Consider the following 18,699-nt stretch of genomic DNA (forward strand, 5'->3'; position numbering starts at 1 on the left):
GGGTATCCCTCTGGCCACACGGCGTTAAGTATAATAATATAATAATATTAGCGATGCCGCACCTTATAAATAAAAGCCGGAGAAGCATTAAGTGTTGTATATCCTACGATGACTCATTTAACATCTGTAGCACATGCCTTTCATTGTGTGGCAGAAGTGGTAAGAGGCAGTTACCCCAAAGTAGATTTATTGATTTCCTCACTGAAAAAAGTTTTTCTCAAAGCCCACAGAAGAGTTCATCTTTTGAAAGAAATGTACCCAGAGATTCCATTGCCGCCTAAGCCGATTCTAACTAGGTGGGGTATGTGGCTGCAAGCGGTTGAATATTATGTTGAATATATAGACTGTATTAAGAACGTTCTGCATGCCATGGACTCTGAAGATGCAGCCTCAATTGAAGCTGCGAAAACAGTTGTCTGCGATACAAGTGTGAGAAATGACTTATGTTACATTCAGCATAACTTTTCATGCATCACAAAAACACTGAAAAGGCTCCAAAAAACTTGCATCTCTCACTTTTTGAAAGTTGTGAAACTGTGAATAAAACTGTGGATCAAATAAATCGTGGTACAGGTAAAGTTGCAGATGTAGCGAACATGAAGATGGTCACTGTACTTTCAAAGAACCCTGGATATGAAGAAATGACAAAGGTTGCTGCAATGCTGTGTGGAGATTTATGTGTAAAATTAACAATGGATTTAACCCCAGCAGATACTGTGAAGTTGAATTATGCCCCCATTACCTCTTCCGATGTTGAACGCAGTTTCAGTCAATATAAATCTGCCCTTAGAAATAATAGGAGAAGATTCACTTTCCAGCACTTAAAAGTACATTTTGTAATCCATTGTTTTGGTAACAGAGAATAAAAGATTGTGTGTTCTTCAAATATATTAAAATGAGAAGTGCAACATTATGTTGCATGTAGATCTACTTTGTTTAGCTTCTTCGAACTTTGATATTAAATAGAAATTAATGTTATACAAGTAATTTTAAGTCCATATATAATTCCATATTTCAATAAAAATAACTAACTATATATGTACGTATTTCAATAATTATTAGTACAAATAAATCCGTTCCCTGCTTATTACATACAACTTCAGTACTTAAAACTTCGAGCCATAGACGGCTCTCGATTGTGCTGCTTATGCACAAGATATTTGTATACTAAGATCCCATGTTGCCTCTATAACCCATTCCCATTAATGACCATCCATTACAGAAAAAACTGATAATGCAAAATCTACATTTCAGACTCCCACACATCATAGTGTAAAATAAAATAGATGCTTCCTCTGCACAGCATCATGTCTTTTTAATATCTCTCATAGGGTCAGTTGGTGCATGCATTTCAGTGGGCTTGGCAGACTGATATGTAATAGAAACTTCTGGCTTGGTGAGGAAGGCAATGGGAAGCTACCTCACACCTCATTTCCCTAGTATGCCTGTTCAGTGATGGCCAGGCTATGACAGCTGCTGATGGAGCTGTCGAGGATCAAACTAAACTTTGGGCAGAATATCCAACATACACAGTATATCGTCGTTGCCGGGACAAAACCTCCTATGTGATAATATTTTTGGAGATATACCGACCCGCAGCACATACTTTATGAAGAGCGAGAATGCCTTGACAATATCCACGCAATATTGCACCTTAGACGACAGAACCTTACTGGCCAATGTTCTAAGCTAAAATATTTCACATAGGAGGTTTTGTCCCGGCAGCGACGATATTCATTTAATGATCTCATTTTCCATAAGCCACTGTTATTTTTTTTACTTTATTTTATTTTATTTTATTTTATTTTATTTTATTTTAACCTTAGTCAGTCCGTGAGTCCGTCCTTTTGGCAGCATTTCAGATAACTGGGCTCACTCCTTGTTAATCATCAGCATAGCTCCTTACTACAACTAAGTTACCCCACTTCAATGTTTGAAATATTTAAGGTTAACCACCGTATATTATTTTCATCCAGTTTATGCTTATAAATGTTTACTGTAAGTCTACGTTCTTCAGATTTCAGATCAATTTTCTCTTTTTCCCCTTCCTCCCCATATATTGTCTTCAGTGATGCCTATGCCATCTATGACAGCTGATAGTGGAGCTGTTGAGGATCCAACCAGCCTTAAGGCTGAGGACTGAACATACACATACATACATACATATTGTTTTTAATATAGATGCTACATTAAGGGGCTCACTAGACTGAGTTGCAAATTCTAATCAATATCAATTTGTATGCCAAACAAAATATGTACATATTTTCTATAAACGACTGTTTGTTTCCCATTCTTAGCTGGGGATTGGGATACAAATGTTGAGACAACCTGAGTGTTTACGATGATTTCAGGCACCATGTTTTACAGACGTATTCAAACAAAATTGCACTGGACCATTTGGTTCTACCAATTCCTTCCAGATTCTTACCATTTGCAACTCTCGCTGAAGTTAACAAAATGCTTACTTATATTTCTCAAGAAAATTTTGAAGAAACTTGAGCATTTTAACAGGGTTAAATTTTTAATTTTGAACACTGTATTAACTAACGAATTGCTTGTATATATTTCAGAACTGTTGATGAAACTGGGTCAAACAAGATGTCAAAAATTTACTTATGATGGATTCTGGAGTTATTTGTTGGAACTTTTTCCCAATGCGTCGATAAAGGGTGTCGTCTACTTTACCAGCCATGTTAACGATACAGATTCTAAGCCAGGGGCAATTTCTGAGCCAAGATGATGGTTTTATAAAAGGTCTGCTTACAATCGGGTAAATACGGTAATTAATTATGTTTTTAACTAAATATATTTTTTCAGGTATAATCTGTTATTAAACGTTTTCTTTTTTTCAGGTATTTTCTAATTTTATTAATCCTGAAGTAGACTGAGAACCTTACAGTTATAAACCAAGTCAAAACTGAAAAGAAATGGCTACCGTTATAACAAACTGTGCTCGAAGTTTGAATCTCATCTCATTTGCTGAACGTAGAAAAAAATTCAATTTAGTACTTTGTAAGTACTGGGAGTATTGATCTCTGGCAAGGATATGTTCCCGACCCGAGCTTATAGGCTGAATATCATCTCATTCGCTGAATATAGGATTGATTTAAATTCTATACTTCTGAAATACTGAGAATATTAATATGCAACCTCTAATGAGAACATGAATCTATGCAAGTAATTAACAACTACAACATTACCAAACAAATGAAAGTATGAATAAATATAAAATTTGTCTTACAGAGAACAAGAAATGTATGTGAAGACTTCATGAGCACCAGAATGCGTCGTAGAAGATCCTTGTTAAGGATGCAGTTCTTTATGTGGTACGTGTGATGTTCCACACAAAATGACAGCAATTCTAAGATTAGCCCCAGCAGTTGTACAGTCTGATAGTCCTCCTTAGCTGGATGATCCTCCACTGTATTAGCTAGAAGAGGTGCTGCAAGAAGAACAGTATCATCTATCAATAAATGAACATACAAAACAAATTACATAAGGAAGATATATATACATACAGTGGAATCTTGTTAGCATGTTTTTGAAGGGATAAAAAATGTGTAAACACTGTACGTGGGTAAACGTACTAATGGAAAAACAATTGTGAAGACGACTGTTATTTAAAGGGGCCGAATATCTGCTGCAGACCACACACCTCACACTGGAAAAATATTACAATTTATTATGTTCAGGGTAGTAATCTGATTTTTTTTTTTAAAGTTTAAACATATTAACTACACTACGGACTGAAACACTATACATATCCAGAAAGAATAGCTTTGTCTTTTCTCCTTTTTTGCCCCAACTTTTATTGAATCCATCTACGTTAATACAGCCTACAGCCATATATCAACAACAACAACAACAACAACAACAACAACAACAACAACAACAACAACGCTTGACAAGTCATCAAACAGGATCCACTGCTTCGGTGGCATTTGACAGTTTTCACCAGTGTTGGTTCAGTTTCATTCTCTCTGTCATTACTTTCCACTTGCAGCTTCTCAGACGTACGCTAACCCAGGATTTCATGCATCAGATTCTATGAACAGTAAAACCTCTTTAATTCAAAGTCATTGGGACGCAAAAATTGGACTTCGGTTTACGCGATTTCGAATTAACCGCCAACTCGTAATTCAGAAATGCCAACCCTTGCGGAGTCACAAAATATTATAAGACCCGTTACTGTATGCCATTAACCTCGATTCACAGTTTAAACCTTTCAAATGCCATAAAAAGAAACTATTTCCAAAATGGATAACTCACTGGCAAACATAACCACACGCAATGAAAAAAAGAAAACTATTCAAAGACTAAGAGAAATTTATACTGGCTCCTCTGTAAAAGTGCTTTATTCATTGGATTACCGTACTGTATGCATTTTAGATGCCTTGTACTTGCACAGAAAGTACACGATGCCCTTAGAATATCGTGGCTTATCGAACTTTCGTATGGCGAGGGGAGAAAGTTTTGCTTTTGTCTGCATTACAACACAGTACAGTGACTATCGTTGTACGATTTCCCGTCATGGCACTTCTCTGTTCTCTCATAATTCAGAAATGCCAACCCACGCCGCATCACAAAATAGTCTAAGACCCATTAATGTATGCAGTAACCTTGCTTCTCAGTTTAAACCTTTCAAATGCCATGGAAAACACTATTTCCGAATTGTATTCAACAGCAAGATGCATTTACATTATTCAAATAATGCACTTGAATAAAACACTGGTAAACATAACCTCACGTAACGAAAGAAAAAAAAATCAAAGACGAGGACAAATTATGCTGGGCCCCCTGTGGAAATGCTTTATCGCTTGGATTACTGTACTGTTTGCATTTTTAGATGCCTTGCACTTGCACGGAAAGTGCCCGACGCCCTTACAACATCGTGGCTTATCAAACTTCCATATTGTAATTTTATCGTATTTTAATGTATTGTATGTTATTAGTGTTTATCACATCCATATCCAAGAATGTTCCAGAATGCATAGTACAAACATACCAACGAACGTATACAACGATTCACCAATATGAACTAAGTGTACCTCAAGAATGCTATAAACATTTTAAGTGTAGACATTGTATTTCACCAAATTATCTATTACTCAAAAAAGAACAGTACACCAGAATTTTATGTAACATACACATGTAACAGAATATCGACGCTTGTTTTTTAAACCAGAAGACGCATCATATCATTGTATATTTTAATATTATCACTCATATCATGTGACACTGTAGCCTCCGTGACTCAGACGGCAGCGTGTCGGCCTCTCACTGCTGGGTTCCGTGGTTCAAATCCCGGGCACTCCATGTGAGATTTGTGCTGGACAAAGCGAGGCGGGACAGGTTTTTCTCCGGGTACTCCGGTTTTCCCTGTCATCTTTCATTCCAGCAACACTCTCCACTATCATTTCATGTCATCTGTCAATCATTAGTCATTGCCCCGGAGGAGTGCGACAGCCTTCGGCAGCCGGCACAATTCCTATCCTTGCCGCAAGATGGGGGCTTCATTCATTCCATCCCTGACCCGGTCACTGACTGGAAAGCAGGTTGTAGGATTTCATCATGTGACATTCATCATTAGATTTAGTAATGTTTTAAAATTATATATTAAGTTAGCTTTAGATCTCATGACCAGCTGAGGATGACCTCTGTGAAGGTCGAAACCGGTACTGCATAGTAACAAGACATAATGAAGTATTGATTAGGTGGACGGTACCCATTCTTTGTGATTGTGAAAACTTCCATATTACGAGGGAAGGAAGCCTCTCGCTTCTGTGTGCATTGCAATCTTCAACACAGTACAGTAACCCCTACCCTTGTACAATTTCCCGGCTGGCACTTCTCTCCTTTTAAACCATAAGTCCATTTGGGCTCGGCATTGACAATAGTGTTCGGTGCATATGACGTATGAACCACACTTTTCCGCCAACTGTCAGCATCGCTAGTGTTCGCGGATTCTGCATCTCCTCACACTGCCTGCTACGTGATATTGTGGCGTTCTTTAAAATACTGAATGCAAAACAATTATGATTTCACTCGAACTTAGCAATTATGAAGCACACTGTAGACACACCGAAGTGAGTGAAAGTGGGGGAAAGCTATCCCTGCACATTTCGGAAGACGCGTTCTTTCATGACACGGAGAAATTTCGAATTTAAATTAGTCCCTAAAATACTTTCTTTTTTCAATATAAAGGCAGATTTGATTTAAAAGTCTGGAATTTCAGTAATAGGACCGACACTGTTCTTCGAATCACGAATTATCCGTATTTCGAATTCAAAACCGTACCGCATGTTTCTGGGAACGAGAGCTCCTTCGAATTAGGCGAGATTTAGAATTAACTGATTTTGAATTATTGAGGTACCACTGTATATATCCTTTTAAGTTTTTCAGTCTGTCAAAGTATGAAATATAACACTTAGAACGCCATAAATACCTGTAGACGTACAAACAGGTTGACAGGTACACATTCAAAATTGTTAGGTATGGGGATCCACCTATTCAATACAAGAAATAGTGATAATTATGAAGTCATCACTAGGGCTTGGATGTTTAAGACCTAAAAATAGCCCAAATATGCAAGCAAATATGACCTCAAAAGTGGCAAAATATGACCTCAAAAGTGACGAAATATGACGTAAAATGACAAAGTATGACCCGAAAATGATTAATCTAAACATGATCATTTTAAAATAAGTTATCAATCGAAATGGCAATTCCTTTGATACATATTTGTTCACTAAATTTTTAATTCTTACTTTCATATTAATTTTCTGAGTCGCCATAAGACCTATCTGTGTCGGTGCGATGTAAAGCCACTAGCTAAATAAAATCTGAGTATACATGCTTCGCAGTTATTCACAGTGTATTGTCCTTCATTCATTTATCAAGCATTTGTGAATACATACCTATAAAGTTCTAAATTAAGATTATCAGATCACACAATATTTTAAAAGTCAAGACATGTTTGCACCCTACATTGATGGTTTGAAATTTGAAAAAACTACAAATCAATCTATTTTTAAATATTTTGGAACGTTTAAATCCAGATTTCATTAATATTACTCAAATGCGTTAACCTTTAAATTGAGCACCACGAAATGAATTAGTTTAGTTTAGTTTAGTTTATTGCCTTTCTTATATGGCGGGGCTCAGGCTATGAAGCCTGCTATTATGCCAAACCATATTATACAACAGCTTTATAAAATCATTTTTACATGTATTTCTAAAAATCACTAAAAGTAATTTACTTAACCTCTAAAATTTCTATCCTTATTGATAATTAAGAGCTAATTATTAAATTTTACGTTGGTGAAATCTACTATTTACATATTTGAATACCACATTAAACATTTCCTTTTAAATAGCCTCGGATTGCCTATGCCTCTAATTTCAGCTGGGATTGAGTTCCAGGAACGTATGGTAGCAGGTATGAATGAGTTGTTGTACGAGTTACTGTGGTGAATGGGAATGGACAAGAGGGAACGTGTGGATGACCTTGAGGGAGCTCTATCGGAAGGGGAGAGGTATTTAAAGTCTGTTCTAAGATAATCTGGTTTGCTCGTTTGCAGAATACTGTGGAGAAGGGAAACAGCGTGGTATTTACGTCGTTCAGTCAATCTTAGCCACGACAGCTGAGAGAGGAAAGGGCTAATATGAGTTTGTATTGGGATATTTAATACGAATCGAGCACAAGCATTGTAGGCTCGCTGTAGTCGACATGAATGTGTTTTGCTCATACTATTATAAACTACATCTCCGTAGTCAAATATTGGAAATATTAGACTCTGTACTAATAATTTTCTTGTGTTTCTTGGAAGGAAGTCCCTCATCCTTTTTGCAGAATGTAATGAGTAGAATACTCTTTGACAAATTTTTGTGACGTGTTCCGACCAACTTAAATATTTATCGAATACTACTCCAAGGTTCTTTACATGATCGCTAAATGGTACTGGTATTCCACTGAGCATAACACTGGGTATATACATGTTTTGTATTTTAGCATGAGATTTATACGTGCCAATTATGATGGCCTGTGATTTTGATGGGTTCATTTTCAGGCCATGTCTGCTAGTCCAGTCATTAACATTTGCTAGGTCTTCGTTTAACTTAGTGATTGAATTGTTTAAGTCATTAGGCTTTGTGTGAATATATAACTGTATATCATCTGCATACAGGTGATATTTACAATTGGTCAGCGTCTCAGATAAGTCGTTCATGTACAATGAGAACAAAAGTGGTGACAAATACTCCTCCCTGAGCCACGCCCATCTTAGTGGTTTGCCACGAAGATGTATCGTTTCCCACTGATACGCGCTGCTGACGATCACTAAGATAGGAGTGTACCCAGGTTAAAGTGCTGTAAGAAAATTTCAGCGCCTTAAGTTTAGCGAGTAATATGTCTCTATCTACACAATCGAAGGCTTTGCTTAAGTCCAAGAGAACAAGTATAGTCATTTGTCCTTTATCTATCGCTAGTTGCATGTCATTTGTCACTTTAACTAATGCAGTGGCAGTACTGTGGTTTTGTCTGAATCCCAATTGATATTTGTCAAGTAAGTTGTACTGTATAAGATATTCAGTCATTTGTTTATGTACTATTTTCTCCAACAATTTTCCTAATATAGGAAGGATACTTACAGGACGATAATCTTCGGGACTGTTGGGGTTGTTGTTTTTAGGGAAAGGTCGGATGATTGCATGTTTCCAATTAGAAGGAAATACTCCAGTCATGAGTGAGTTGTTAATGATATGCGTGACCGCTGGAAGAATGATGTCTATGATTCTTTTTAAAAGAGACAGGTTAATTCCATCATGGCCAGTGGACCCTGACTTTATTTCACTGAAGACTTCCCTATCATCACTGGGGGTCACATGGGAAAAGTAGAACTGCTCGCCATTATGTCTTATTTTTGAGGATATTCTGTTAATTACTGCTGCTTTGGTCTGTTCGCCAATCTGAGAGGATCGTGAGCTAAAGTATGAGTTTAGGTCAGCTAGTGGTACATTACAGTTGTTGTCATTTGTCTTGTTTTTGCATAATCCCATTTCGCGAAGAGATTTCCAAATCTGAGTAGAATTTTGAGTGTTCAAAATATCATAAGAGTGACGTATTTTAGCATTTCTAATTAACTGTGTTGTTCTGTTTCGGAGTTTTTTATACTTTCCGAAATTGTCAGATGTAGGATATTTCACGTAATAATTATAGGCTGCGTCTCTTATTTTCATCTGGTCACGTATTTCTTGGGACAGCCATGGGTTTGAAGGTCTCTTTACCCTAACAGTGCGTAGTGGTGCATGTCTGTCATACAGAGTCAGAAGTAGTTCGTTAAAATGATTTACTTTTCTGTCAATGTCATTTATGAATTGAATGTTGTGCCATGGTGTGTTAAGAGCATCTTCAAAAAATGCGTCTTCATTAAAGTGTTTAAAATCTCTATATGTAATTAATTTCGGCTTGAATTTAGGGCACTTCAAGGAATATGCAGCGTAAACCATGTCATGTCGGGAGAGACCGGGAACGGGCATTTGTCCATGAGTTAGGATTCGGTTGGTATTATTAGTAATTATTAGATCGAGGAGCGTACGTGAGTTGGCAACATGGTGTGTAGGGTTTAGGGGTAGTATTGTCAAATTAATGGATGAAAACATCTCAATCGTTTTGTTTCGGTAGATTTGTTTGTCAAATCTGTATTAAAATCTCCCATTAAAATCAAATGCTCATACCTGGGTGTTAGATCATGTAGGGCTTCCTCTAGACTTGTGATGTTACCAGTCTTCGGTGGACGATACACCACACCAAGCAAGCACTTCGTACCGCGAACTATGAGCTCAACGAACAAGAATTCGGGGCTACTGGAGAACTCACTGGGGGATTTTAATATCACCTTATACTTCACATCATCCCGTATGTACATACCGACTCCTCCACCGAGCTTACCGCTCCTGTCATTCCTAACTAATGAATAACCATTCATACTAACAAGAGATGAAGGGATAGACTGACGCAACCACGACTCGGAGAATAGTATGGCATGCAGGTTGCAAGTTGAGAATATTTCGGAGAATTCCGGGAAATGCGGGAGAATGCTCTGAGTGTTTACATGAGCTATTTGTAAGGAGGTAGGGTAAGGCGAAAGAATGTCTTGAAGGTGATTAGCGGTACTTAGGGTGGGGGCTGGGAGATACAGGTAGTGACCTGCTTGGGACTGTGAGTTGGAGAGGCTGAAACTAGAGGCATTTGTTACCTGGTTACTTGTTGCTGCCAACTTAAAATTTAACTGTGGTTATAAAAGGAAAAACTACACTAGATAAAATTAAGAAACTAAAAACTGAAATTAATGATAAAAATGTAGGCTATAGCTAGAGTTGAAATTATGATTAAAATTCTATACAGCGGTATTTAGTTTACAGAATGTCGGCTCATGGTTAGCAAATACGATCGAGATCTTCGCGGTTTGACACAGGTATTTTACGAGTTCCCTGCTTAACATAGATTATGCCATCCTTCGACCACACGTTCCGCACACTGAACTTACTTATAGCGTCCTGTAGAAGCCGCAGTCTCTCTGGGGTTAGGTCCTCTCTAATTGTTTTATTTGTACCCTTGAGTTTCTTTTTGTTTATAAACATCGCATTTCTTTTCCGGTACGAAACAAACTTCACAATTATGGGTCTTGGACGGCCAGTTTGACTTTTCCCTACCCTGTGCGATCTGTCTATTTCGTCCACTGAGAGATCCACCCCAATTTCACGAGCAATATCAATGACAATATTGTCGGTGTTTTCTCCTGCAGTTTCTTCCACACCAAACACACGCAAGCACTGTCTTCTTTGGTACTGCTCTAAACTGTCTGTTTTAATTTGCAGCTCCCTTTTTAATTCCCTTATGGTCGTGTCTCTTTCTTCCAGCGCACGCTTTAGTTCTTCGATCACGCTCGTATTGAAATTTATGGTTTCTTTCAGTTGCTCTACAACTGTCTTCGTCACCTGATCTTGGATGAGGTTGGCAAGCGTGTTGAGAGTCTCCTTACTGCACAGCGCTTCCTGCACTGCTTGCTTCACAATGGCTTCCATTGGCACCTCTTTAACTTTGGGTGGCATGGTTGTTTTTGTAGATATTTCGCTTCAGGTTTCACTGAACACTTCACGAACACTCTGACGTGAATAACTGTACGAGTTAGAGTAATGTATCACACTTGCGACTGTCAAACTGCTAAAATTCACCTCCTAATGCCACACAAACCACGAGCCTCGTATTTCGTGACTATACACTATCCGCCATTACGCCATTAAGTAGATGTCTTTCAATACATTATGGTAGGGCGGCAGGACAATTAGTGCAAACTCGCATACCTTTTTCATTCTTTTCCGCAGATGGAATCCAGTGTATGACAAGATTCATATTCAAAGCATAAGGCGCGAAAGACCTCCCATTATCACTTAACACATTATTGTAAGAAGAGAAGCTCCTTTCTACAACACAAGACCTTATTAGTGCATATTTATGCACTCGTCCTGAAATGTACTGGTAAAGAACATCATTTATCTTGCACACACAGCGAAAAGTGTCATTTCGATTAAGCACGTTTTAAAGTGTTTACACTGTTGCCAACTATTCCATGTGATTGATGTACTGCAAGTTCAGCACTTCTCACAATTTCAATACGTGCATGAATTTCTAAACTAGCAGCTTCTAAACGAGGAATTGCACTTGATATAATTCCAAAATTAGACTTAATATATGCCAAACTTCCTGACAAACTGTTAGAAAACAACTCCTGTGCAATATTGATAGAAGAGGCCGACATGATACCGAGAAACAGTTTTGTGAATACTAGTTCGTATTTGGTAAGTTGAAGGTAATTTTGCACAGCTACAGCTGTCGTCAAACCGCCGAAATATGACATTTCTACGAAAAAAGCTCAAAATATGACTTTATGACAAAAAATAGCCAAAATATGCATTTATATGACAAATAAGAATCACTTAATTGTGACGATAATCACCTGATTTGCACCAAAATCCAATCATGCAAGAAAATAGAAACAAAGAAAAAAATATGACTTTTCCTAAACATCCGAGCCCTAGTCATCACATATTCATTTTACTTGGGATGGGTTTCGGCAAAAGCGTATGCCATCATCAGCCTAGGAAGTAAGACAAAGACACTGGAGATATCTAACAATTTTGAATGCAAATTCGATTCAATACGGAACCTGAAAAAGAAATTTTTGACACTAGAGAATGACCGGTTTCGTTCTACAAGAACATCGTCAGATTCTATCAAATCACTTATAAACATGGTATATAGACTTGTGAGTAATTGACTTAGAGATAGCTCCCGTAGTGGGGAAATAGCGCTTTGTTCGGCCCAGCGAATGTAATAGGATGACATGGCGTGTAACAGCAAGGACGTCAGATCTCGTACGGGCTGCATGAGCAACAGCTGACTACAGGATGGGTAAGACAAGATCTCAATGCATTTCATCACAGCCAGACTGTCAGCTCCAGACGTATGGACTGCTCCATCTCTGAAGTTGTGCAGGCACTGGAGATTCCAACAGCAACTGTATTGAAAGTGTACAGCGTACGTACATTCGGACAAAACTGACACCACCAGAGTTAACTATCATGGTATACGATGCACAGATGAAAGGGGTCACCGTCGGCTACCTGGGATCGTAAGAGCTGATAGACCGGCCAAGTGCAGCAGATCACTTGACAATTAAATGCTGGACAACAATGACAAGTGAGCAACCGTACAATCCAGAACCGTCTCCTCGCCACTGGGTACAGAAGCAAGCATCCTACATACACTACCTCTGCTCAAGAGCAACTGCAATACTCAGGCCTCAAGGCAGGTTTCGATTAGTGGCAAAATAGCAGTAGTACGGGCCTTACATGAATTCAGTGTGATCGTGAATGCCAGTTTAAAGTAATTGTTGTGACTGAAGTATTTCGAGTCTACTTTTGTGGCTGCTGTTTATAGCTTTCAATAGTGATAAGGAAGTATAAGAGTCGTCATATTCTTTTTTTTATTTTTTTATTACTAAGTATAGGTTATCACCTGCTTGCTCGTGGTCACGTGTAGGTTATGAGTTTGTTTATCTTCGTGTTTGAGTGTCATTATTATTATTAGCATCGTTTTAGAATGTCATGTACATATTTTAGACTAACATGGGTCGATCATGTTATGTACCTGTACCTCTCTGTAAGTCAAATTACGGAAATTCTTCGGAAATTTCTGCCTTCCCACTTCTGAAGGACAAAGTCTTATGAGAGAAATGGATTTGCTGCATTCATCATGAAAATTTCACTGTCAATATTAAGACTATTGTCTGCATCAAACATTCTGACCATAAGTTTATTGTGTGTGAAGATGTTTTTCCTGTTGAGAATGGTGAACCGATTCGCATCCCTATGAAGAATCCTAAATTAGCACCTGATGCCTATTCAACCATATTTGACAATCAGCCTTCATATAATACCGTAAGTTTCCCTTGAGAAAGAAAGGCCCCTGAAGAGTGTAAACAACAACTGCTACAGAGACACGAAGAAGCATTTAAACGTCGGTGTGAAGAGGACAAGATAGATAATTTTCAAGTTTTCAGACAGAAGTGAAGAAGAGAAATGCGAGCCCATTGAATGTGATTATAAAAGATGATAGTGTTATATTCTTAAAACTTCCAGACCAAGATATTCCATCAATAGTGGTGAGTTTCAAAGTGATAAGTGGCCTAGAAGTGAAAGTGTATTTTAAAAACATTCCTTTACCTGCAAAATAATTATTTATATTAGGATGTGAAGGATAGGATGTCCTGAACTGTGACAGATGGTGCAAATTCAAAACTCTGGTAAGTTATCTTGGTAATTATGAAGAAAGTAGTATTGAACTGGGTGACAAAGTATTTATTTTGGTGAACTTTCTGAAAAAAGCCCCTGCTTTAGATTGTGAAAAAGGAGAACTGAAACACAATAAAATTAAGTTTGCAGTAGAACAGTTGGAACTTAATTTACAGAAGCAAGCGAGATATTCTTATGACTTGCTAATATGGGCAGCAACATTTTACTATTCTTTTTCGGGGGTGTATCACATGTTGAGAAATACATATGTGATGACTTTACCACATCCCGTCTTTTAGGACACTTTATGACAAAAATAAGTTTAAATAGTACTGGTATTGAGCCTTCTCAAAAAGCATTTTTGCAGGAGAATGCTTAACTTCTCCAACACAGTGATAAAGTTGTGACACTGATGCTGGATGAAGTCTCTGTCAGTTCTAAACAGACATATAAAGCTGAAACGATTTTAGGAGTAGCACAGCTGAATCCAGCTACTACCATTCAGGTTTTTATATCCTCTTCTATACTTTATGACCACAAAAACACTTCTGAAACTCACAAAAGAGGTTCTGTTCTAAACCTTATGAATGAATCAGGGTTTGAAGTAGTGTGAATGATTTCTGACAATCATAGTACAAACATAAGAATTACTGAACTGTTGTGTGGTGTTTCTCTAAAACCTTGTGTTCCAAACTCATTTAATTCATTGTGTGTCATTTATCTTCTTTTTGATAGTGTTCACATATAGGTTCCCTATGGGAATAAACATCTTTATCATCTGATAAATTTTTGAAAATGAGACAAAGTCTCCCATAGTGCATTGGCACCGCCAGTGGCTCCAAATAGCCTATGCAGTGGCCTCCACGGTATGTACTAGCCATGCGTCTTGGTGGGTGTGCTATTTACCAACTGATGAGCCCAACTTAGCACACTGGGGTGAAATGCTGGCAACCAGGAATGAGTTAGCTGGAAAATTTATAATGTCCAATAACGGACCTACTTCCCGGCATAATCGTCGCCACCGCGTAATCGTCGCATCCTTTCTTTTCAATACAAAAATCGGACTTTAAACCTTTAATCAAATAATCGTCGCACGTCCAAATTTTGTTCACCAATCTGGTTAAAAGGTAAATGGAACTGCAACGTAAGTTGCACATGAATGCGCAATTTAAATACGTGTATGGTTTATGGGAAATTTGGCAACACAGTCACATTTGCAAGATGTTGCACAAAGTATAAATAATACCAGTATATGTACGACGCATGGCTTACCGGTAGGCTATTGGCAGTTTGACAACGTGGTAGCGAGACAGTGTACAATTTATTCACCACCTACATATTATGAGTTCTCATTCGAAATACGTAAGGTTGTAAGTTATCGCTTATCAGCAACGTCGCCAGGAAATACCGGGTACGTAGGTTGAGTGGACCTCGAACCAACCCTCAGATAAAGGTAAAATTCCCTGACCCGGCCGTGAATTGAACCCGGGGCCTCCGTGTAAGAGGCAGGCATGCTACCCCTACACCATGGGGCCGGCTCCTGCGTTATTGCGCACGAAGTGAAATCCAAGACGATAACGCAGATTTCCATGGAATTATTCAGCTCATGGTCAGCCGAATTATTTACGATGTCTCAGTTGTCATCGCTAGACTCTTATCTTACTACTACGTCATAAGTGTCCGGGCATGGGATGAAAACTTTTACCCAAGCAGTCAAGATAATTATTATCCAATGCTATTAGAGTATTTATATTATAAACTCGTCAGTAATGTAATGTAAAATCATCAATAACTGGGAAGAAATATTAACCTAATTACCATATGTTTAAAAGAAACTGAAAAAATGAATGTTTGTTACTGACGTCTCGGAACACGGTCAACTATACAGTAGATCTACACCGCGCTAGCTAGAGCGATGTATGAAGACGTCCGTGCTCCGGTTTGCGATTTTCGCGCAAGCGCACTAGTGTGTCGCAACCAACGAGCTCAACTGATAACAAATTGCTGCATGCTTCCTTGCTGCCTAACAGTACTGGCTGCTCTGGAATGGACAGATCACAGATGTATTTATTTGTTTGTGACTGACGTGATTACTGTACATGTGTGCGTGGGAATTTAAGTTTTTAATTTGTGTTTGGGGTGTTTGTAGAAATAATTTGTTTTAATAGTGAACAATTATGGAAAGTCATTTATATTGCAAAACATTAACGTGTGAAGCATTTATAAGCGATTATGGGTAAATACAGAAACTATTCTGCGGGCTTCAAGCTAAGCGTAATTGCCTTCACTGAACAGCACGGGAACAGAGCTGCAGAAAGAAAATTTTCAGTGAGTGAAAAGTTGGTGCGTGACTGGCGGAAATTAAAAAGCAAGCTAAAAAGCACAAACCCTTCTAGACGCACGTTTAGAGGTCCTAAAACAGGGAAGTTTCCTATAACTGATGAAGTGTTTATGAACGTCAAAGAAATACGTAGCAATGGCTGCAGTGTATCATATGAAATGTTACAAATTAAGGGACGGGAGGTAGCGCGCAAACACAACATACCGGTAACTCAGTTTAAGGCGAGTCGTGGGTGGATTAAGGGGTTCATGCAACAACACAATCTGTCAGTGCGAAGGAGAATAATACTAAGCCAAAAGTTGCCTGCTGATTACAAAGACAAGGTTGTAAATTTTCACCAATTTGTCGTACGTTTGCACAAGGAAACTTCGTACTTGCTTTCTCAAATCGGTAATGCCGGTCAGACTCCAGTTTTTTTTTTTAATATGCCTCCCAACAGCACTATTGCACTAAAAGGATCACGGAGTGTATTAATGAAAACCAGCGGTAGTGAGAAGTTGCGATGCACAGCAATGTTAGCCATTACAGCTGACGGAAGAAAGTTGCCGCCTTACATCATTTTCGAGAGGAAAACGATGCCTAAGAATATACAGTTTCCCCGTGGAATTCATGTACAAGTGCAACCAAAGGATTGGATGGACGTAGAACTCATGCTGCACTGGGTTAAAACTGTGTGGGATAGAAGACCTGGTGCACTACTAAAACAACCTGCTCTGCTTGTTTTAGATAGTTTCAGAGGTCACCTCGTGAACGAAGTGAAGCAACTTCTCAGTAAAAATAAGACACGACAGACAGTCATTCCTGGTGGCCTAACATCTGCTTTGCAGCCACTAGACGTATGTATTAATAAACCCTTTAAAGACCACTTACGTCGATTTTACGAGTGGATGATGAGCGGCGATCAGCAATTGATGCCCGCTGGAAATATCAGGCGTCCACCCATGGACTTGTTATGCTCGTGGGTGATGAAGAGTTGGGATCTTATACCACCTGAACTAGTCTCCAAGAGCTTCAAAAGGACTGGGATTTCGAATCCACTAGACGGATCCGAAGATGACGCAGTGTGGCAGAGAGACGAAGAATCTGATACTGGTATTAACAGCGGTGAGGACGGAGCATCAGATACCGAAACCTGCGATAGTGACACAGAAGATTTGGAATAAATTGTGTACCGCTAAGTCCGTATTTCACAACAAAGCGATAATTTTTTGCAAGGATCACGGAGTGTATTAATGAAAACCAGCGGTAGTGAGAAGTTGCGATGCACAGCAATGTTAGCCATTACAGCTGACGGAAGAAAGTTGCCGCCTTACATCATTTTCGAGAGGAAAACGATGCCTAAGAATATACAGTTTCCCCGTGGAATTCATGTACAAGTGCAACCAAAGGATTGGATGGACGTAGAACTCATGCTGCACTGGGTTAAAACTGTGTGGGATAGAAGACCTGGTGCACTACTAAAACAACCTGCTCTGCTTGTTTTAGATAGTTTCAGAGGTCACCTCGTGAACGAAGTGAAGCAACTTCTCAGTCATTCCTGGTGGCCTAACATCTGCTTTGCAGCCACTAGACGTATGTATTAATAAACCCTTTAAAGACCACTTACGTCGATTTTACGAGTGGATGATGAGCGGCGATCAGCAATTGATGCCCGCTGGAAATATCAGGCGTCCACCCTTGGACTTGGACTTTAATACTCAAATTAATGACAATTAACTTAATACGTTCATTTTTATTTTCAGGTTTAAAAAACGTTCGCCAAATTGTTGCGAATAATTATGAATTTTGTTTTAGACTATTTTAATTATTTTGATGTATAAACGCGAGTATTACGTACATCTTAAATTTGTATCAAATACAATTTAGTTATCAATAAATTTTTTTAGTAATACAAATACTGGTATTAAAAATTCTTTGTATAATGGTCGCACCCTACTATTTTTTTGAAAATTTTGGTATAAAAAGTGCGACGATTATGCTGGGAAATACAGTATACTGGTATCAGAAATAACTGCCTCAATAGGTCTAATCAAACACTCACTATTCCAAATCTTGAAGAGACTTTTCCAGTAATTAGTAACACGCTCAGTATTCCTGATGGCACTTCTACATGTCGGTAATCTAAAGTTGAAGCTCGGTTTTTAGACTTGAAAGTTGTATTCCACTCAGAAAAAACATGCTTTTGAAACTGGCACAGAATTTATCAAGAAAAGCCCTTTTTCCTACTTCAGTAGAATGAAAGAATGTTTCTTTGGCAGTAAATATTTTTGATGGGAAGAAGCTCTTGAAGTGTTGAAGAATGAAGGTGTTGATATTTCTATTGGCACAATCTAGATCTTGAAGCCGATTCATAGGTGGTGGGCAATATACAGTAAAACCTCATTAATTTGAAGTCGCCTGGACGTAAAAATCGGACTTTGAATTAACTGCCTACTCGCAATTCAGATGTGCCAACTCTTGCCACATCACAAAATATTCTAAGACCTGTTACTCACTCCATAGGC

General features: G+C 38.4%; 1 protein-coding gene across 2 annotated transcripts in view; it reads right to left on the reverse strand.

The window, feature by feature from the left end:
- flfl (serine/threonine-protein phosphatase 4 regulatory subunit 3 flfl) overlaps positions 1 to 18,699 on the reverse strand; it is a 426,810-nt gene that overhangs the window by 132,896 nt on the left and 275,215 nt on the right. For both annotated transcript variants that reach the window (XM_067140579.2, XM_067140581.2), the window contains exon 13: positions 3,242 to 3,442. In XM_067140579.2, the coding sequence (XP_066996680.1) occupies positions 3,242 to 3,442 (201 nt within the window). The remainder of the gene's footprint in view (positions 1 to 3,241; positions 3,443 to 18,699) is intronic.

The sequence above is a fragment of the Anabrus simplex genome, chromosome 2, assembly GCF_040414725.1.
Source record: "Anabrus simplex isolate iqAnaSimp1 chromosome 2, ASM4041472v1, whole genome shotgun sequence".
In the NCBI taxonomy this organism is placed as follows: domain Eukaryota; kingdom Metazoa; phylum Arthropoda; class Insecta; order Orthoptera; family Tettigoniidae; genus Anabrus; species Anabrus simplex.